Genomic DNA, 20929 nt, shown 5'->3' with positions numbered 1-20929 from the left:
TCGGCTTCAGTCAGTTATTGTTACGATTGTGAGCAGCAGAGCAGAGTGTAAAATTATTAGGCCTGTCCGGGGTGAGGAGGGGGTGGAAACGCTGACCAAATTAGAGAGGTTGGACACGTCGCGTCATTCCAGAAAGGCGTGACTCCTTCGGACTGTCTGTGTGCAAGCAGTCAATGGTCTCACATGGTATCACAAACTATCTCTGACAGACAGACACAACAAGTCGCATCCCAGGGTGGCTGAGTGAAACAGCACGACAAAATGCAGCATCTTTGACATGTCGCGTTTATAGATAAAGTTGTTGCGACCTGGGTAATAGGTGAGTTAAGACCTGTTCATTAATATAGCATTTTGGCAATTTTATAAGCCTTTAGAACTTGTATAGAACTGTTGCGTAGACCTATGGTCATCATAGGCCCAATTGTAAACTGTTTAGATTATGACACACTGCTTTTTTAAGTAGGTGTGTAGGCCTATTCAATTTGTAGGTGTTTATGATGTTTATGATGTTTTTTGCATAGTACATTTTTATGTCATTAATGTTCAGATGACTTGAATATGAAGGACCCCAAAGCAGACAAGCCATAGTGCTTTCTTGGGTTATAAAAACTAATAGCAGACCTTGCATTGAACTGTACTTCCCTGTGCTTTTTTTCTGCACACTTGCAAGTAATCAATCAATCAATAAATAAATCAATCAATAAATCAATCAATCAATCAATCAATCAATCAATCAATCAATCAATCAATCAGGTTAGTCTACATAAGCAGCACAAGTTCTTTTAATTATCCATTATCATATAGATTATCTTCTCCTTTACGTTTTGATATAGGCTAGCTATACAGAGAATAACATATTAGATTTAGTTACAGATCATTTAATTTAATGTATTACTTCTAGTTTAATGTAACTTATTTTTAACTAATTATCATTTCTGTGTATTTTACTTATATTTTTTATTCTACTGTGTCCTGCCAGGGCTGTACATTGTTTCTGAGGACCTATAGCCATGAATGGAAAAGGTTGCCAACTCCTGGTGTCTCCCTGCGGTGTGCCCCCATCATTGTGCATGATGACAGGGCACCAGTCGCCATCCATCAGGATGCCCATGCATAGTGCTCTGTCTCTCCGAAGGGCCGACCTTAGTTCTTCCACAGGTATGGATAAAGCAAGAGGAGGCGCTATCCATTCCCCTGCCTCCGGGAAACAGCTGGGTGGGAATGCTGTCGTCTTCCCAGCACTGAGCCTCCGCAGGCAGTTGAGTAACTTGAGTACAGGGAGACAGCCATATTTGTCAAGCGCTTCACCTTGCCATCAACTGTCTACTCTTCAGCCTCCCTCCAACACAGTGACAACTGCCATCCAGACAAGACTGGGCGTCTCTGATAGTTTCAAAGGTAATGCTTCAATCTCATATCAATCTCATAATCATCTATAACTAGACTGGCGCCCGGCTGCCGGCTGTAGAGCACCTAGTCAGTAACGATGTAAGTTGGAGATCCATGCCCCAGCAGCCCCACCCGGCTATGCAATACCTGTTGTACCTGTGTCAGAGTACCCGTTTCACCCATCTGTGTCCCTTTTATGCCCATATATGGAGATTTTGAATCTGTCTCTCTGTGTCCCTTTATTCCTATATGGAGTTCTGTGTCAGTCATGCCCAAATATGGAGTGTTGTGCTGTCAGAACAGGCCAGCTCCATATGGACCCTGGGCAGTGGGCCCAGTCCAGAGCCCGGGCAGAGGCATTTTGTGGCGGTTCTGGACAACTGTGGGTCCGACCGGCTCGACACCGGGCACTGCACTCCCTGTGGGTGTGTGGAACGCGTGTGTCGAATTTGGTGGGGCGAACAGACAAACAGACAGGCGTATAGAGGAATGGTGCATTTTCAGCCTAGTTAAAATAACAGATGTACCAGCTCACAACACACTGTGAGCTTGGATGTGTGAGCTTGCAGCTTGTAGACATGAGCTACAAGCTCCAGTTGGGAGCTTGTAGATCAAACCCAGAAGGAAGGAAGGAGACAAAAACAAAACAAATCAATCTCAATCTCTGATGCAGAAGTACACGTGTTCAACCTAGTGAAGTTCTGCTTTAACCTTCTGGGCTACCACTGCCATTAAGTAATGTTTGGATCGAATCCGTCCTTGCTCCCTGTGCTCGAGCACCAATCTCAGAACCTCATCGATTAGACGGACATCTTCTAATGATGGATACTGAGGTTATGAGGTGGTTTCCATCTCATTACTAGCATCCTCTTTTCTGCCGTTATACCGGCCAAGATATGAGTCATTGTTTAAATTAATAACAGAATGTGGTAAACAAGGTATATTTGTCTCAGTTATTTGGACATTCCCACATTGAAATTTGTGACCAGATTTGACTGAGGGACTGCCATTGGATTTTTTGTTATATGAAAGCAGGGAATCATAGCTTCAAATTGACATATTGGTTGCTCAGTTTGACCCACCAGTTTTGGAGATATGGCTTATAGAAAACAGCGAGTTGAGAAAACAGGCTTGAAAGGTTCACTTCTGTAGTCTCTAACATTACACCTAGCTACATGTCTAAGCATTGATTTCATATTTACATGTCGATTTCAGCTCTGATATTTATTTCAGACATGCTCTAGTATGTGAAGAGTTTGCCTGTGCTAATAACTCATTTTGGATAAAAAATACTCTGGTGAAAAGCTGGAGGTTGCACGATGGCAGCCCCTCAGTCAAATCTGATGATTTTGTTGTTAATTGGACTCTATTTCTAAGCAATTTCCCAAACGTTCATGAGCCAGATATTGCTACGATTCTAAAGAACAATCTGATGTTGTGGTGTAGGAAGAACTCTCCCTAGAAGTACAACTCACAATACAATTCTGAATGTTAAATGTAACTTTAGTTTTAACTTAATCAATAATCAGAATGTGACTTCATACTTCACTTCCTCTCAATGTGGCCCTCCCATGCCTACAGTCCCCTCCCTAAACTACTTGTCCTCTTATTTATAGATAATTAACCAAGCATAAAGTTTGTCCCTAAATTCTCAACAGAGGAGAGAAGCAGAAAGAGGAGAAAAGCTCATTAGTGATTAACAGAGCAGAAAGCTTCTCTGGCCTGCTCAGGTCTGGACAGGGATTTCAACAGTCTGCAAGCCTCTGGTGAACCACACAAAATCTGTTGCATTTGTTGTGGTTTCTATTATGGCGTGTCCCCTTGTCAAGTGTAACCAGGGTTTCCGTGTAAAATCTGAAAATATATAAGTGCTCCTTTGACAACATCTTGGTCTGTTCCCAGTTGAATCATTGAGACTTGACAATTATGATGCCTAGTGATACTTCTGGCAAGAAATACTTTTATTTAAATTTAAATTACTAAAATTGTTTAAATTAGCCTACAGTAATCTTGTATGACATCAGTTCTAGCTGAAACGTTAGATCATTGGCAGTGTGAATAAATAGGCAATAATGTATCCTCAGATTCCTCAGCAGTGAGATGTCTTTTTAAAAGGTCTCACCAATTAAAATAAATTCACGGTACTGGTGTGTTACACACCCATTAAGATGCCTTCTAAATCAGTACTTCTCACACTTTCAAGTGTTAACATGTTCAAAAATAGCAGATGTACAAGCTTGGCGCGCTGTGAACTTTTATATCTGCTATTTTTGAATATCCAATGCTAAAATCTAAAACACAGAGCCTTTCCCGGGTTCTAATAAGGGGGGCTGCCCTTATTAGAACCCTCCCGTCCGACCTCCTGTTAGTCCGACCTACATGGCCGGTTAATACTGAGGTTAGCGACCTACGTGGCTGGTTAAGACTGAGGCGTGGCCGGTTAAGATAGGTTAGGGTTTGGATTCTGCCCGGGTTTGGGAGTGTTGTTAATCCGTCAGACGAACGGGAGGTCGGAACAATGACATGTTACCCCGTCACCACCACCACTCCTACTACTCTGCCTAAGCTGTCATGTGGAAGTTGAGTTAGTGAAATCTGACAACTTTTTACCTTTGTGTCCAGCAGGTAATTGTACACCAGGGCCTTCCATGAAGGTGTGTGGCCAGACAGCCAGTGCTAACTTGAGGGTGTCCAGTAGTCCCATGGTTGTCCAGAGTATGGGTCCAGCATCACGGGTGACAGGCCATCTTTTTACATCTGGTCCGCCAGCAACACACACCACCGTACATCCACAAGGTGTTCCTCCACAACACACTGATGCCAGGTTGGTAAGACTTAAGTATGATTTATACATAACCAAGTATAAATCAGGCATTATGTTTCTAAGTGCTAATAAACGTGAACACTCCAACTGCAGTGTATTTGTCATTAAACACTGAAACTGCTTGTATTTCAGATCCTTGATGTCCAGAGAATCTTTAGCCTCCACTACCCTCAGTATAGCTGAAACACAGTCGATGTTGAGTGGCAGACAGGACTGGACCTATGGCTATCGCATCCTTCCTCCACTAGGGCCACCCCAAGGCTATACCCAGGCCAGTGAGGGCGGAGAACATTTCAGCCTTTCCTCAGGCACTGCCATGTCTGGTACAACAGCATCAGGCGGCACCAGCAACTCAGCCTCTCTGCCTTCCTACCTCTTTACGGGTGATTCAGGTAGCCCCAAACAATCGTCACGTTCTAAGAAGCGAGCCCTCTCTTCGTCGCCTTTATCAGATGTCATGGGCATCGATTTCAACTCCATCATACGCACCTCACCTACCTCACTGGTGGCATACATTAATGGTTCCCGGAGCTCTCCGGCCTCACACTCCACCAGCTCACCTGTGCAACCCGAGGTCTACGGTCACTTCCTGGGTGTGAGAGGCCGCTGCATTCCCCATGTCAACACCCGCGGCCTCCCAGGGTCTTTGATGGCCCTGGCACCACTGACAGAAGACCGGTCTGGGGCTGAGTGTGACCGCATGCAGAGGCTGGAGGAAGGTGGTGCTCTGGAGAGTCAGATGGCTAACATGGTGGTGGAACATCAATGTCTCCCAGAGGAAGGAGTAATGTTGGACAAGACCTCAGTGCATCACATGGAGCCTACCAACAACCTGCAACCTTTGCTACAATTACAACCAGCACTGTCAACAGTTATACGATCATCACCTCCTCCCCCCCAGGGCCCACCACCGCCATACCACGCCCACCAAAACATTCACATCAACAGGCATCACAGACAGATACAGACTCCATCCCATAACCCCCATTCCCAAGTTCTCAGACATGGGGTCAGCGTCTTACCCCAAATTCCAATGCTGGAGGAAGAGGAAGGAGAGCTGGAGGACTATGGAGGGCATGGCTGTAGATGGCTGGACTGCAGTGCTGTCTGTGACCAAAAGGAGGAGTTGGTAAGGCACATAGAAAGGATTCATGTGGACCAGCGCAAAGGTGAGGAGTTCACATGCTTCTGGGCGTGGTGTCCACGCAGATTCAAGCCTTTCAACGCACGGTACAAGCTTCTCATCCACATGAGGGTCCATTCAGGAGAGAAACCCAACAAGTGCACGGTACCCATCATTATCCATTTCCTGTGTCTTTTCACGCAGTTATCTTACATGTGGATACTCTATATACAACATAGTAGAGAGATTCATGAAGACTTGAGTACAGTTTTCAGTGTTTCAATGTTCCAAAGGTGGCTCCAGTTTGTGTTCACTGCATCTATGGGTAAGGCTAAAGCTACAGTATGCAATGAATACACAGAAATCACCTACTGATAAACCAGGGGAATGACAGAAACAAGCCAACTCTCCTCCTCCCATCAGCATCTCCCGCAGACTCCCCATCCCATGTCAAAACATGTCACACATGCTCACATTTTTTGTTTATTATCATGTCGAGTGAAGATGCAGTTAGTGTAAATGTATCTACCTAATTATTTTGGTTGTTCAGCACTTTGACTCATGGAGTTCAGCTGAAGCGCCACGTGGAAGTCATCTTGAGCTGGAAAATCTGCCATAACACAGTAGTGGAGTATGTGAGAGGGGAAGAACAGATTCTAAAGAGCGTGGGGGGGTGCCTGGGTGTTTCGACAGATCTGGCAGGAGCGCTTGGGGAGGCTGAAGCTTAGAATCAGGAAAGATTTTGACAACATAGAAGCAGGCAGGGCGTTAGGCAATAACATGAATGACCAGTATGTTTGTACAGGCTTATGTCTCAATGAAACCTTCATAAGACGCATCACACAATGCATCTTAAAAATATGGCTTGTCCTTTTCCCAACTATAGCAATGGGCTAAATTAGTGGAACTGTGAAACTGACATGGCAGTTAACTCAATTATGTAGTTATTAAATCAGCACAAAGGCAGCCTAGCACTTCAGATCTGGCAGGGCCCCAGTTGGTTTCCCGTCTCTCCAAGAATCGTCCAGCTGCCCCTAGGCCTGTCAGCAGGAGAGTGTCTGCCAGGTCATCCTCTGACAAACTTGGCCCTTCTTCTGGGAAGGTGATGCCCCCTAGACTGGCGTTACTCTGGTCTGGTTCTGTAGCCAAAGGCTTTCAGTTAAATTAATCGAAAGCTGTTTATTAATGGGCCTGCCTCTGATGTGTTTTTAGCTTTATTTGTCTGGAAAAGTGATTCAACAGGAAACCAATTCTTCCCAATAATTGACAGTATGTAATTATTATTATTATTATTGATATTAATTTGGCCTGTTGGCAGATCATTAGTGAGGTACCACAAGATTTCATGAAGAGATGGTGTGCACATCCAAATCAATTGGGTTCATAATATGCATGGCAAAGGAGTAATCTTTTCTATATTAGAATGTCCTTGTGGGTTAGTGGACGGTAGCAGTCACAAACGTAATATGCCCATATATGGAGACTGTGGCTCAAGAGGTAGAGCAGGTCGTCCAATGATCCATGGGTCGGCGGTTCGAATCCCGGCTCCTCCTGTCTACATGTCGAAGTGTCCTTGGGCAAGACACTGAACCCCAAATTGCTCCCGATGTGCTGGTTGGTACCTTGCATGGCTTCCGCCGCAATCGGTGTATGAATGTGTGTGTGAATGGGTGAATGTAATGCACAATCTATGTAAAGCGCCTTGGATAAAGGCGCTATATAAATGCACCATTTACCATTTACCATTTTACAACTTTAAACTTGATTTAAAGGATGAATAGTGGCCTAAAATATATACATATCAATATATACATATCTACAGTATAATAATAATAATAATAATAAAACTTTATTTGTATAGCACCTTTCATGACATGAAATGCAGCTCAAAGTGCTTTACAGAGCAATGGAGAGAAAAAAAAATCCAAGGCATAACCATTAAAAAACAAGAGCAGTAATGCAATACAGTGAGGACATGAATAACAAAAAAAATTAAAAGATCAATTAAAAGCAAGAGTATAGAAGTGGGTCTTGAGCTGCGCTTTAAAAATGTCTACAGAGGCTGCCTGTCGAAGGTACAGTGGGAGTTTGTTCCACGCCGTCGGCCCGTAGAAGCAAAACGCTGCTTCCCCATATTTTTTAGTTGCCATTTTTTTAGGCAAAGCGAGCAGGCCAGCAGTGGAAGACCTTAGGGGGCGGTTTGGGACATATTTAGGCAGGCAGTCATGTAGGTAGGAAGGTGCGAGACCATTGAGAGCTTTATAAACAAGTAAAAGAATTTTAAAATCAATCCTAAAAACAACCGGAAGCCAGTGCAGTGAAGCCAGAACTGGAGTAATATGTTCTCTCATCTTAGTTCTAGTTAAAACTCTGGCTGCTGCATTTTGGACAAGTTGTAATCTGTCAGTTGTTTTCTTAGGCAGTCCAGAAAAAAGTGCATTGCAGTAATCAAGCCGAGAAAAAACAAAGGCGTGGATTAGTGTTTTTGCATCGTCCAATGACAAATAGGCTCTGATTCGTGCAATATTTCTAAGGTGAAAAAAAGCAATCTTGGTAACATGATTAATGTGTGAATTAAAATTCAATTCAGAATCAATAATGACCCCCAAGTTCTTTACTGTACTGTTACTTTCTACAGTCAGGTTGCCAAGTCTGCTTATTATTGATTCTTTCTGCTCACTAGAACCGATTATGAGAACTTCTGTCTTATCCTCATTTAGCTTGAGAAAGTTCTCACTCATCCAGCATTTGATGCTAGACAGACAGGTCAACAACGGGTCTAAGGCACAGGGATCATAGACGGTGGGCGGCACGATTACTAATGTAACAATGCCATATGGAGATTGGAGACAACTTTAAACTAGGTTGGCAGGCCACAAAGTAGTCTGAACATCTATATGTGAACTGAAGGCCCGAACATCTAGTTACAAAAAGAAGGCATCTAGTTACAAAAAGAAGGCATCTAGTTACAAAAAGAAGGGATATTCCACACACTGAAAAGTAAGCCCCCAAGGACTGTGTCACCAAAACGACGTGAATAAATGAATGAAATATTGAGAGTTTGCAGTCCTTATTTTTGTACCACATAATTTGAGTATTTTCTCATTTCTATGGTATGCTCATGGAAAGTAAACTGATGATCTCAGAATATACAAATTATGTTTAGGTAAAAGAGAGCACTCTTTCTGTTCCTTGAGCCCACAGGGAACAACATTTATTCTTAGATGAGTAAGACCAACCATTCTTCATTCACCAGTCAAATATTAACTGCACTCACACCCTGCAGTCGACCTTTTGTACCAAAATACTAACTTATTAGTTGGACCCAGCTCTGTTGCTATGGCCCTCAATCATTGGATGAGTCTGTTTATTATGAATCATGCACTTACAAGAAAATGATTTTGCTAAACATAGAATAGATAGAAAGTAACATTTAGTAGTATTTTTGTCATCTTCATTTTATGTTATTTCGGCAGTGAGTGTGCGTGTGTGCATGCATTCGTGCGTACGTACATGCGTGCGTGTGCCTACCGTCCAGGGCTAATATCGCTGATTGGACCAATCAGCTCCACATTTATTGTGCATGCTACCAGTAGGCCAAGGAAGTTTCCCAGAATATCTTTCACATATAAAAAATGAAATATTCCTCAATGGAGGTCAGATTGACCTGGAACTATGCTCAAATATGACAATATGTCATTGTACAGACATTATACATTCTGATGTACAGACTGATGTCATAGACTAGTCACATGACATCCAAGATTCACATGCCATGCCATTATTAGACCCTATCTTGTTTTTACCAAATGAGATATTATAGTGGTTAAATATCTGCAAATGACAGAGGTCAGAGTATCCCTGATGAGAAGCCATCAGAATCTCAGAAATCAATCAAGCAAAACGTGTAGATACTCGGAGAGAAACACTTGGTCAGGCAGCTTGAACAGAAACCACATAGCAGACCATATAATTATCGTAGAGGTAGAGTCCAGCTTTCGTAAAGCAGCATTGGCAGGTACAAGAGCATGATGAATGGCAAATGATCCATGAGCCAGTTTCTGAACAATGACGAGGCTTTGGTTACACAGCAAACATGCAGGGCACGCACAGACTTGCACCTGTCATTTCATAATCTGTTTAATGATGATTGAACACTTTATTAACACATACTTGACTCATATAGACTACCATATCTGTTATATGTGATTATATCTGTTATACCTTCACACAAAGTGAAGAATTCTATTGTGAATCACCACATGGCTAATCTCTATCCATCCATCCATCCATCCAGCCATCCATCCATCCATCCATCCATGTCTGTCTGTCTGTCTGTCTGTCTGTCTGTCTGTCTGTCTGTCTGTCTGTCTGTCTGTCTGTCTGTCTGTCTGTCTGTCTGTCTGTCTGTCTGTCTGTCTACACAGTACCTCACACTCCCTTACTACAGCTACACACAGTCAATTCTTTAGTGTTCATTTATCTCCGAGAGTGTAAAAATTGACCTGTAACAGTTAGTAGTTACGGAGACATACAGTAGCACTGACAGTGAAAGTTCCGTTTCCTGGTTCACAAATTGAACACTTCTCTGTAGTACTTGACCCTCTGAAATCAGTAAAGTACTGGGATGGTGGTTTGGTTGATGAATTAAGTTGAATATGTGAACCCCATCGTATATGATTGATTTTTGATATTTTTATCTGCTTTAGTTCCACAATTAGGAACTTGATATTCAAGTCCTGCTGATGCCAAGAAGTTTTAAATAATTTAATTAGTTTATCATGGATATGAATCTCTAGAAGGGTTTTGATTGTGTAAAAATACATTTTCAACCCACAGCTGAGCCAACACAGTAGGCATATACATACATAATTTATATACATATATACACACACACACACACACACACACACACACACACACACACACACACACACACACACACACACACACACACACACACACACACACACACACACACACACACATACAGTATGCACACATGACATTCACCCTGTTCTGCCAAACAATACAGTATGAACAAAGAAAAGAAAGTCAGATTGTTTTACTCCCACATTTTCCTTCAACAAGTCATATTTGATTTTCTTTTTTAAGAGCAAACAGAACAAATTAAATTCTCTGAAAGTGCCTTAAGATTGTGATGAGGTCTTTGTTTGTTTAGAAACTATATATATTACCTCATGACATTGAAGATAATGTGAAAACTAGAGCTAATTTCATGGCAGTTGGTGTGCTTTTGGACAGTGGAGTGTGAAGAGAGCAAGGCCAGAGAGGATGAATTGAATGCACATGTTAATGTCAAAACTAATTCCTATGTGCGTACACACAATGGCAAATAAAGGTATCTGAATCTGAAGGAGGTGATGCTATGAACTGTATGCAACACAGGTCTCTGGGCAGGAATATAACCCATATAGTATATAAAAGGATAGAGACTGAACTGGCGCGAAGCTCCGCCCCCCCAGCTATTCATGTCAGTGGAAGTTGCTCAGTGGCGTTTTGAAGCACCCGGAAGACTGCCGGAAGTACCATCTCAGAACGTCTACTTCCGCATTTGACCACCAAATTTTGGTGGTCAAATGCGGAAGTGCAACCGAGCGCTCAATGTTAAAGCCCAGCTGCACGGGGTTTCCCGGTCATGAATCCACGGGTCCGCCTGTAGTCCCTCCTCCTACCACTAGGGCCCAGAGCTTCAACGTTGAATAGCCTCACTGGCCCCTTGATATAACCAGAGACGGCTCAGCCGATGCATGCAAAATGCTGTGATTGGCCAGTCTTGACTGGCAGTTCTGCCTTATAGTGCATTGGCAGATGCCATGAAACTCATTGTATCCCCTATAATACAGTCAATGACCTAGCAGGGACCCCCTGAGTCTATACATTTATGGAAGGATGATTGTTATTTCTTAAACATGTAACTTTCTAATTTTGTGGGACATAATATGCTATATAGTTGTTAAAAAGTTACATAGTGCTGCTTTAATATAAAAAAAGGTAATAAAAGTCAAAAGTACAGGTATTAGGAAATGTGCTTGATAAATGACGGTAAGGATGGAAGAGAAAAAGAGAGACAAGATATAGAAATAACTGACCTCAGAGCAAGACAGTGGGCTGCTGGGCACCAGACTGACTGCTGGCACTGACTGGATCAGTCATTGTTTACCGAGAGGCATGCATGGGCGCTTGCCAAGAGCTGTCAGAGACTGGCTGTGGCATTGAGCTTCACTGAGTATCCATGTTGCTGCCTTTTCAGACCAATGAAACATCTAAAAAGCCTCTACGCTTTATGAGAGCTTCATGAGAGCTTGGTGAGATAGAGACAGACAGAAACAGTGAAAGAAGTGAGCGAGAGAGACAGAGAGTGCTGACATATATACAGCCACCCCCTGGCCACTGTCTGGAAGTCTCCCAGTTCTATTTGTACTTTGATTCAGAATAATTATTTATCACGTTCCCTCTGCCTGTCTATATATTTTTTATCTTTTGCTATCCAGTTTAAAAAAAGTGTTGCTTATCCTTTTCATTCCACCATGTTTTGGAGTTGTCAGTGTGCCGAAGAGCATTACAGACAGAATACACAGGCTTGTAATGCTCAATTTATGCCTTGCACATCCTGAATATCGCAGATCTACAAGCTCACAAAGCACTGCAGTGTGTTGTGAGCTTGTCGCTTTTGTCACATTTGAAAAAGAAGTTGCATTTTCCCCACAGTGGGATACAATAAACTGATGATTAGTTCTGCATGGACTGCAGTCAGTGATGTGATCTAATTTGCATTCAGTAGCCTACTATGATAACATAAGAAACAAATGCAAAGTCAAAGTGTAACTCCCAGTCAGTCTGATAACCTCTTTGATATGTCAGCTTAAGAAAGTGGTGTGTTCTATACCGTTATACACTCTATATCAGGGGTGGGCAACTGGCGGCCCGGGGGCCACATGCGGCCCCCACCTTCACTTAATGCGGCCCTCAGGTTAATGTCAGAATTCTGATATAATATTGGTTTCAGCTGATTACAATTCCACAACATGCAAACATGACCCGCTTTAATTACTTCAGTCTAAATTAGTAGCTCAATGCTTCAACACAAGTATAATTAAAGGCATTTGAAATGAAAAATATAAATTTTCAGGATTCTGATTAAATAAAATAGCAAAAATTCAAGATTTCAATTCGAATATAGCGACGACCGTAATATATGGCCCTAGGGAGTGAGTGTTGAAATATAGTGGCCCTCTCCATTGTCAAAGTTGCCCACCGCTGCTCTATATATATATATATAGTACGCCGTTGACCACGTGCAAGCGTATAGCGGCTAGCCTGTACGTCGCACTGGGAATAATTATGGTATACCTACATCACTGGCTGATAGTGGCATTCTCCATCTTTTTTATTTCAAGGACACCCAGTTTTATATGCATTGATTAGGCCAGGGGTTCTCAAAGTTTTTGGCCGGGGACCCCCGGAAATGCTTTGGCAATGTCTCGGGACCCCCGCCCCGCCCCCTCCCGACCCCCAATATAAATTGACTGCTACAATAACCTTAAACCATTTTGGGCGGGAACCCCTTTTGGTGTTTTAAGCATTGTTATAATTTAGCTATTGAAAAATAGCAGATCTACAAGCTCATAGCGCGCCACCGAGTGGCGCGCTACGAGCTTGTAGGTCTGCTATTTTTTTTAAATCGTGAAAATAAAATTTATTTATTTTTTATTCTTTTTTTAAATAATTTGGGGACCCCCCAAAATAATTTGGCGACCCCCCGAGGGGTCGCGACCCACGGGTTGAGAACCCCTGGATTAGGCCACGGACACCCATGAGATTTATTTCTCTGGTACCACAATAAGAATCTATAAGAATATTGTCCAGCATTCCTTTAGTACTGTACTGTACTGTACTGTACTGTACTGTACTGTACTGTACTGTACTGTACTGTACTGTACTGTACTGTACTTATCCTACCCCCTTAGATAGCACTTTTTAGACTTAGATAGCATTTGAAACAGACTTATAGCATGTCATGTAGACAGCACAATAATTGCATTGTATGTAGTCATAGCACATCATAGTACATATGTATAGCATAGTATAGTATATATGTATAGTTAATATGTATAGTGTCGTTATATAGATATGTTCTAGTTACATTCTTAGCTTACGCATGTTTCATGATAAATGCATTTTATATATGTGATGTATTCCCATACTTTTGTTCTTGCCTAATGTAAATCGCTCTGGATTAAGAGCGTCTGCTAAATGCCTAAATTGTAAATTGTAAATTGTAACAGTGAAACCAAGATTGAAATAACCATTCTTGTACATTCTGTAGCATGGTTAAATATTTCGATATGGACCCCCTGGAACCCCCACCAGGATACCGGGGGTCCCTGGACCCCTCGTTGTGAACCGCTGCTCTACAGCATGGGTTTTCAACAGGTGGTCCATGAAGGTGTTGCATGTGGTCCCTGACTATGCATTTAGTAATGTAGGAAAGTGAAGATTCATATTTTAATTTATTGTATTGACCACAAGTTGAGAAACAATGCAGTAAATTATCTGGTGACAAATGATGACGCGTCGATGTTGTCAGTTACTGGGAAGTCGGATGTCAAGAACTTGCACAGAAAAGTGAGTTAGAATCTCAAGGGAAACCGTACCGGATTGCCTGGTTGAGTCACCATTATAAGGAAATGTGCCCCTAATCAATCGCAAGTGTCTGCTTACTCATAGAGTAAGTTACAATGAACAGTAACATGAGTTTAATATGGAAGGTTAATTTCTTTCCCCCACACCACGACCAACACTACAATGGTCCCCAGGTTAATTCTCAGTCAGGGTGGTGGTCCCCAGGTTGATTCTCAGTCAGGGTGGTGGTCCCCAGGTTGATTCTCAGTCAGGGTGGTGGTCCCCAGGTTGATTCTCAGTCAGGGTGGTGGTCCCCAGGTTGATTCTCAGTCAGGGTGGTGGTCCCCAGGTTGATTCTCAGTCAGGGTGGTGGTCCCCAGGTTGATTCTCAGTCAGGGTGGTGGTCCCCAGGTTGATTCTCAGTCAGGGTGGTGGTCCCCAGGTTAATTCTCAGTCAGGGTGGTGGTCCCCAGGTTAATTCTCAGTCAGGGTGGTGGTCCCCAGGTTAATTCTCAGTCAGGGTGGTGGTCCCCAGGTTGATTCTCAGTCAGGTTGGTGGTCCCCAGGTTGATTCTCAGTCAGGGTGGTGGTCCCCAGGTTAATTCTCAGTCAGGGTGGTGGTCCCCAGGTTAATTCTCAGTCAGGGTGGTGGTCCCCAGGTTGATTCTCACTCAGGGTGGTTGTCCCCAGGTTAATTCTCAGTCAGGCTGGTGGTCCCCAGGTTAATTCTCAGTCAGGGTGGTGGTCCCCAGGTTGATTCTCAGTCAGGGTGGTGGTCCCCAGGTTAATTCTCAGTCAGGGTGGTGGTCCCCAGGTTAATTCTCAGTCAGGGTGGTGGTCCCTGGTTCATAATCAGTTGAAAACCCCTGCTCTACAGGATGGTTGTTTTTGTCTTCTGTTTATGAGCTTCGAAAGATAGGTCTGGCTTATCATCCTTTTTTTAACGCAGATGTTCCCAAGAAATATCCCAAGCACGCTAATTGAATAGGAAAGAATGACAAGCATTTGTCATTGGAATTCAAGTAGTAAGATATTAAAGGAAGCTTAATTTTAGTTTGGGCCTTTTCACTGGTTAATGAAGAGGTAGTGGTATGTAAAGAATCCAGTTCTGGAGGAAGAATAACAAAACCTGTCATGGTCTATGACCTATGACTCTCCCCTATGAAGTTTAGGACATTCCAACCTCCCGTGACCAGAGAGAGGGAGAGAGAGAAATGCTGGCTGTACAGTAGGAAAGCATGATGATGATTCACATATTTTAAAAATGAGGTCACTGTAATGGGGGGTGGTAATGAAAGGTGGGCTGCTCTGCTGACTTGCGTGTGTGTTGTATTTATAAATATACGGTAAACGGTAGTTATTCTTCAACTTCAAGTTTATTGTCACTTCACAAGTTTGCAGGTGTAAAAGAGAGGGTGGAATTACTTTTCGAACAATCTCACAACAATCATAAGTCATAAGATTAGAGAAAGAAACAATGGGGAGAAAAGTCAAATAACAGGACAACAATAGTACATTTAAAAAAAGAAAAGAAATGAGGCCTGCAGCATATCGCAGTCTCTTGTTGACCTGTGTTCTACTCTATCCTGTAGAGATCATATTGTCTGTCTGATCATCATTAATGTATTCAGAATGTGTTGCATGCATTTGTTTGGTTAGATCAGCAAGCGGCTGTCAAGTACAGGTGATGCTAGATGAAGAATTAGGAAGCAATTTATTTCCCTGTGCATAAACACTGACCCCTGCTGGTTACACGGACCACAGCCAGAAATGCCTGGCAAAATGTTTTGGCAAAATAATCCTGATGTTTTTTGCAGATATTTTATTACATTTTAAATTTAAATGTGAAGCTGAAAAGGCCTTTTACGACGATCGAAGGCTGCAGGTTCAATCTGCGTTTTCTGGGGACATCTACCTGTAGAAAAAATAATATCAGATATTGTGTTCATATATGTGGTTAAAATAAATGTACCGTAGTACTGCCCCTGTGTAAAAGTGACATTTTGCGTGTGCATTGTTTGTGTCTTTGCAGTTTGAGGGCTGTACAAAGGCATTTTCTCGGCTAGAAAACCTGAAAATCCACCTGCGTAGCCATACAGGGGAGAAGCCGTATGTGTGTCAACACCCTGCGTGCCACAAGGCTTTCAGCAACTCCAGTGATAGAGCTAAACACCAGCGCACCCACCTGGACACAGTAAGCATCCGGCATCTCACATCCCAAATGCATGCTCTCATGCAGGGTTTGCTTTGCTGGGGGTGTGGAAGTCCATGCATGCCTCTTCTTTGGTCATTCATTCATATCACAGGTGGGGATATGTTTGATCTCTTCTTCTGGTCTGACTGAATCAAATACTTGTACTTACACTGTCTGATATGTTTATTACGATTGATAATATGACAGCTTATTAGTCCTGAATTCATGGCACCCTTTTCACATTGGCTTATTATAGCGCCACCAGGAGGCCACAATTACCTACCTGACCTGGCGAGGACCTGTGCTCCAAGGAGCACCTTTTCAAGTTTCTTTTTTGAGGGGCGCTATGCCCAGATTTGAGTGTTTGTGTGAACACAAACATTAGTTTGTGATTGGCTGATCACTTGTGATTGGCTGATCACCCCATAGCGATGACGCCAAAAGTGATTGGCCGGAATGACTTTTGTGATGATTTGATTGGCTGAGCGCGGAATGTGATGTATGATGATAAGAGCGCACCTCACTTCACACAAGTGTGATATTTATATATTTTTTTACTAATTGAACCCTTCTCTCATGTGTATATGAATATGTAAATGGACACTGAAAGAAAATGATGGGATGTATTCAAAGTGTGTGTGTGTGTGTGTGTGTGTGTGTGTGTGTGTGTGTGTGTGTGTGTGTGTGTGTGTGTGTGTGTGTGTGTGTGTGTGTTTGTGTGTGTGTGTGTGTGTGTGTGTGTGTGTGTGTGTGTGCGTGCGTGCGTGCGTGCGTGCGTGCGTGCGTGCGTGCGTGCGTGCGTGCGTGCGTGCGTGCGTGCGTGCGTGCGTGCGTGCGTGCGTGCGTGCGTGCGTGCGTGCGTGCGTGCGTGCATGTTTTCTTATGCCTGTGGTGGTTTAGAAGCCTTATGCATGCCAGGTCCCGGGCTGTGTAAAGCGATACACTGACCCCAGCTCCTTGAGAAAGCATGTGAAATCCCATTCTTCCAAAGAGAGGCAGTTGCGCAAGAAGGTAAGGATTACTCTAACTGCAGTATATGTACAGACGTTTACTTATTCCTGGTTTGATTCTCAGAGAGACGGACCATTTTATGCATGCCACTCCTCTACTGTCTCCCCGTGTTTCTTGTCTCTCTCCACAAATAGCCTACCTTTCAAATAAAGGCTCAGGAAATCCCCCAAATATATCTTTTATACCACCAACATAATTGTATTTTATATAGGGTACTGTGATTTACAATTCAACAATAGTACGCACAATTCAACACATTTTGAAAATATCAGATCTGCAAGCTCACAATGTGTCACGATGTGATGCGTTGTGAGCTAATAGATCTGCTGTTTTGTCTATTTTCTCCATTTTCTCCACAGTTGAAACTGTTTAAGGGGTATTTCTTGTGGCTCCTTCCAAGTGTGATTGATCTTGGTGATGTTAAACTGCCTCCACCATCTGCTATTGCCACAGTATTTGGTCAGTGTAGCACAATGAAGTTAAGAGATTGTTGTGTGAGAATAAAGTGTGTTAGCTCTCGTTTCAGTGAAGGTTATGTCGCCATAGATACAGTCACAGAAGGTGGAGAGATTGTTACTAAAAACAGTAACATTTGATAAAGTCTCCCACTTGCACAGCTTCTTTCAGTAATGTGTTCAAAGTGCTCTTCATACTTTTTCATAGTGTAATACAGTAATAATTCCATCATGTTCTGAACGCTCTAATGCATTTTAGAATAGTTTCTTACAGTAGGACATGCAAATTGGTTCTGTAAACATCTTTGTGTTCATGTTATTTTTATGTCTGCAAAAATACTGGAATAATATACTGTATATAGCTTTATGCAGCACTAGCAAAGAATTTGAGCAACCCTTCATGGGCTTTCACTTCAGTTCATTTTGACCTATTACTTTGAAAGTAATAAATTGCTTGACCAAATGCAATGTTACAGTAATATCATACTGGAATTGTAATAATCTGAAAGATTAGAAGGCACACAATCCAAATGTAAACAAAACGGAAGCCACACCACCAATATTCTATCAAGATTTGAACAACCAAGTTGATTTTAATAGAAGGTCTAATCATTTCCTTCAGCTTGACTAATACAATTTTCATCCTTTTTCCTCTCTTCACATTTAGCCAGATATCGCAATTGTATAGCTCATTAACTCCACACATGAAATCTGGACACTACATCACAAGACCGGTCCAGCCATTACAGTCCACCACAAATTGTCAATCAAGTGTCATTTGCAATTTCAGGAAGAGTTAGAATAGGGAATAGAGGAGAATAAATAAGAAAGCAACACAAAACTCTTCAAGGAAGAACTTCAAGGCACAGTCAAATAATACGATATATGATTAAAACAGCAATGGATCAATAGCACAAAGGCAAACGTGCTCATATCCATGAAAATAGAAGCAGGTAAAAACAAGTACTGTAATTTATTATTACTTATATTATTACTGTGTGTGTTGTATTGTGTACCAATAGGTGGGAAAACGTCAGAGTAGAGGGGAGATATGAGTTAGTGGATGATTGCTAATGTGTGTGTGCGTGCGTGCGTGCGTGCGTGCGTGCGTGCGTGCGTCATGCTGCTCTCAACAATAACCATGATGTTTTCTTTTTCTTTTTTATGCTGGGTCTCTATAGCTTCGCTCCATTGTTGATGTGACCCAGGAAGCGCTGACAGACTGCTTGACCATCCATCCCCTGCAACCAAGCCATTCCCCTCTGGAGATGATTGACAGTGCCTTGGACCCGTCCTGCAGTGCCTCCCATGAGCCATACTCTGGTAACTACAGTATGTTCTCCTCTAGGCCTCAGAGGCTCATGTTCAGGATGACAACCCAAATCCCATGTTTGATTCATCCAGATTGGAATCAGATTGGTTTTATCAAGTCTGAACAACATGCGAATCAGATTTGAACCACATTCCTACGTGGTTGGAAATGCCATTCAAAAGATTTCAAAAGATGTGTCTTGTCTGGACACAAGCCTGATTTATACTTCCTCGTGCGATGGGGTCACCCATCGCACGAGGAAGGTCACCCATGCGATGGGGTCACCCGTGAATTAAGTATGAATTAAACATTACTCACCACTACAGTATGTCATTATGTATGAATCTGAATAAACAAATCCGATCTGGTTACTTACTAAAATAAAGCCATGGAGAACCTAGGGAATGTTTGATTTAAAAACTTGTTAAATATTTACCACCTTTGTGTAGCGATCTGCAAAGGTTTTAGGGAAATACTATTTCTGATTTAGTTTTGTCCTTTCCATTTATGTTATGACATCAGCAGTCCTGATTGAAAATCAGGACTGCTGATTCATTGATGTGGAATAAACAATCTGCTCATCAAGCAGATTGTTTATTTTAGTCTGAAATGTTTCAGGTTCATTGATGCATCATCCCACCAGCTCATCCCTGGGAACCAACATGGACCTTGCTCCTCTACTTACCTCCCCCATTCTCCCACTGCTGCATCCCTACTGAACACCCCACATCTGAGACAAACCAGTCAGCCCTCTGCACAACCGTACCAGTACACAGGTACCAAGAGTATACGTAGTCGTATGATGAATAGAGAAAATTACCGATCTACAGGCTCACAGATTTATATAATAGCTCACTGACATTTTTTCAAACATGAATTTTGTTAGACATTTAAAAAAAATCCTTCTTTTTTTCACCTATGATGCCCAAAAAAGGGCTGCCAGGTTTAAAGTGGTTAAAGGCTATTTAAACTTTGTCACACCAAAGTGTTCAGCAGGTGTATTATCCACTTTCAACTGATTTGCTTGACAGAAATGACATCTATGGGAAGTAAATTGACTAAAATCAGTTTTAGTTGCCTATTAGGTAACTAAATGATGACAACACATAGGAATTTGGGATCCTTGACATGAAAATGTTTGAAAACCACTGATTTATAGAATATGTTTCATATCTGAGTAGCCTTTTAGCAAATGTGTGGGTGGTTTGACAGTCTGTGCAGTGTTCCTTGCCTTTCTTTTTCTTTTGTGTAGCAGGTGGCTGATGTTTTTCTTGGTTGTCTCAAGCATGCAGCTCCACTCAGTGCTGCTTTAAATAGATATCACCCTTTTCCCTCCAGACTTGAAATCCGCAGTGAGGTTGACACAGAAATCACAAAGGCATAATTCAGCTTTTAGTGGGGTGATAAGGACAAGTTTAGAAATGATTCAACTGAGATTTGTTTCATTATTTAGAGTTACGACTTCTTTGTAGAAGGTCTCCCTGAAAAATGACATGACACATAAGGCAAAGAAATGCTACAAACCTTGTTCAAAACTCTGGCTTGTTCATTGAACTAAGTAATGTAAGCTTTTTTCATCTACTCCTATGATCTGTAGAGCTTTCAGAAGAGATCAAGATGCTGTATTGTCCTCCATCATACAGTGGGAGTACAACATGTACCAGTTCACATCACCTGGGGCCAATTCCAGCATTTGATGACTGCCTCCCTAGATCCAGTATCCAGTAAACAGAACTGGGAAAATACCTCACAAAGAGCAATGTCTGGTATTACAGGTGATGAAAACATAGCCTAAAATAACTGTTCTATGAACTGCACTTTTAAAGTAATGTTATGTGTATGTGTAAAATATGTGTAGTGTGTGTGTGTGTGTGTGTGTGTGTGTGTGTGTGTGTGTGTGTGTGTGTGTGTGTGTGTGTGTGTGTGTGTGTGTGTGTGTGTGTGTGTGTGTGTGTGTGTGTGTGTGTGTGTGTGT

The 20929-nt window shown here is 42.3% G+C and overlaps 1 protein-coding gene across 1 annotated transcript; it reads left to right on the top strand.

Annotated features, from left to right (window-relative positions):
• Positions 1 to 214: 214 nt before the first annotated feature.
• Positions 215 to 20682, top strand: glis3 (GLIS family zinc finger 3; the record flags this gene model as incomplete). Its single annotated transcript, XM_079523999.1, has 9 exons — positions 215 to 319; positions 980 to 1398; positions 4015 to 4213; positions 4346 to 5501; positions 16015 to 16176; positions 17077 to 17187; positions 18824 to 19005; positions 19573 to 19730; positions 20552 to 20682. Exons 2-9 carry the CDS (start codon positions 1011 to 1013, stop codon positions 20680 to 20682), a joined length of 2487 nt encoding a protein of 828 aa, XP_079380125.1. The 5' UTR covers positions 215 to 319; positions 980 to 1010.
• Positions 20683 to 20929: the final 247 nt, after the last annotated feature.

Source organism: Electrona antarctica (assembly GCF_951216825.1).
Source record: "Electrona antarctica genome assembly, chromosome: 16".
Lineage (NCBI taxonomy): Eukaryota > Metazoa > Chordata > Actinopteri > Myctophiformes > Myctophidae > Electrona > Electrona antarctica.
Note: the sequence above shows the minus strand (reverse complement) of the source record. Positions and strands in the feature narration are given on the sequence as shown.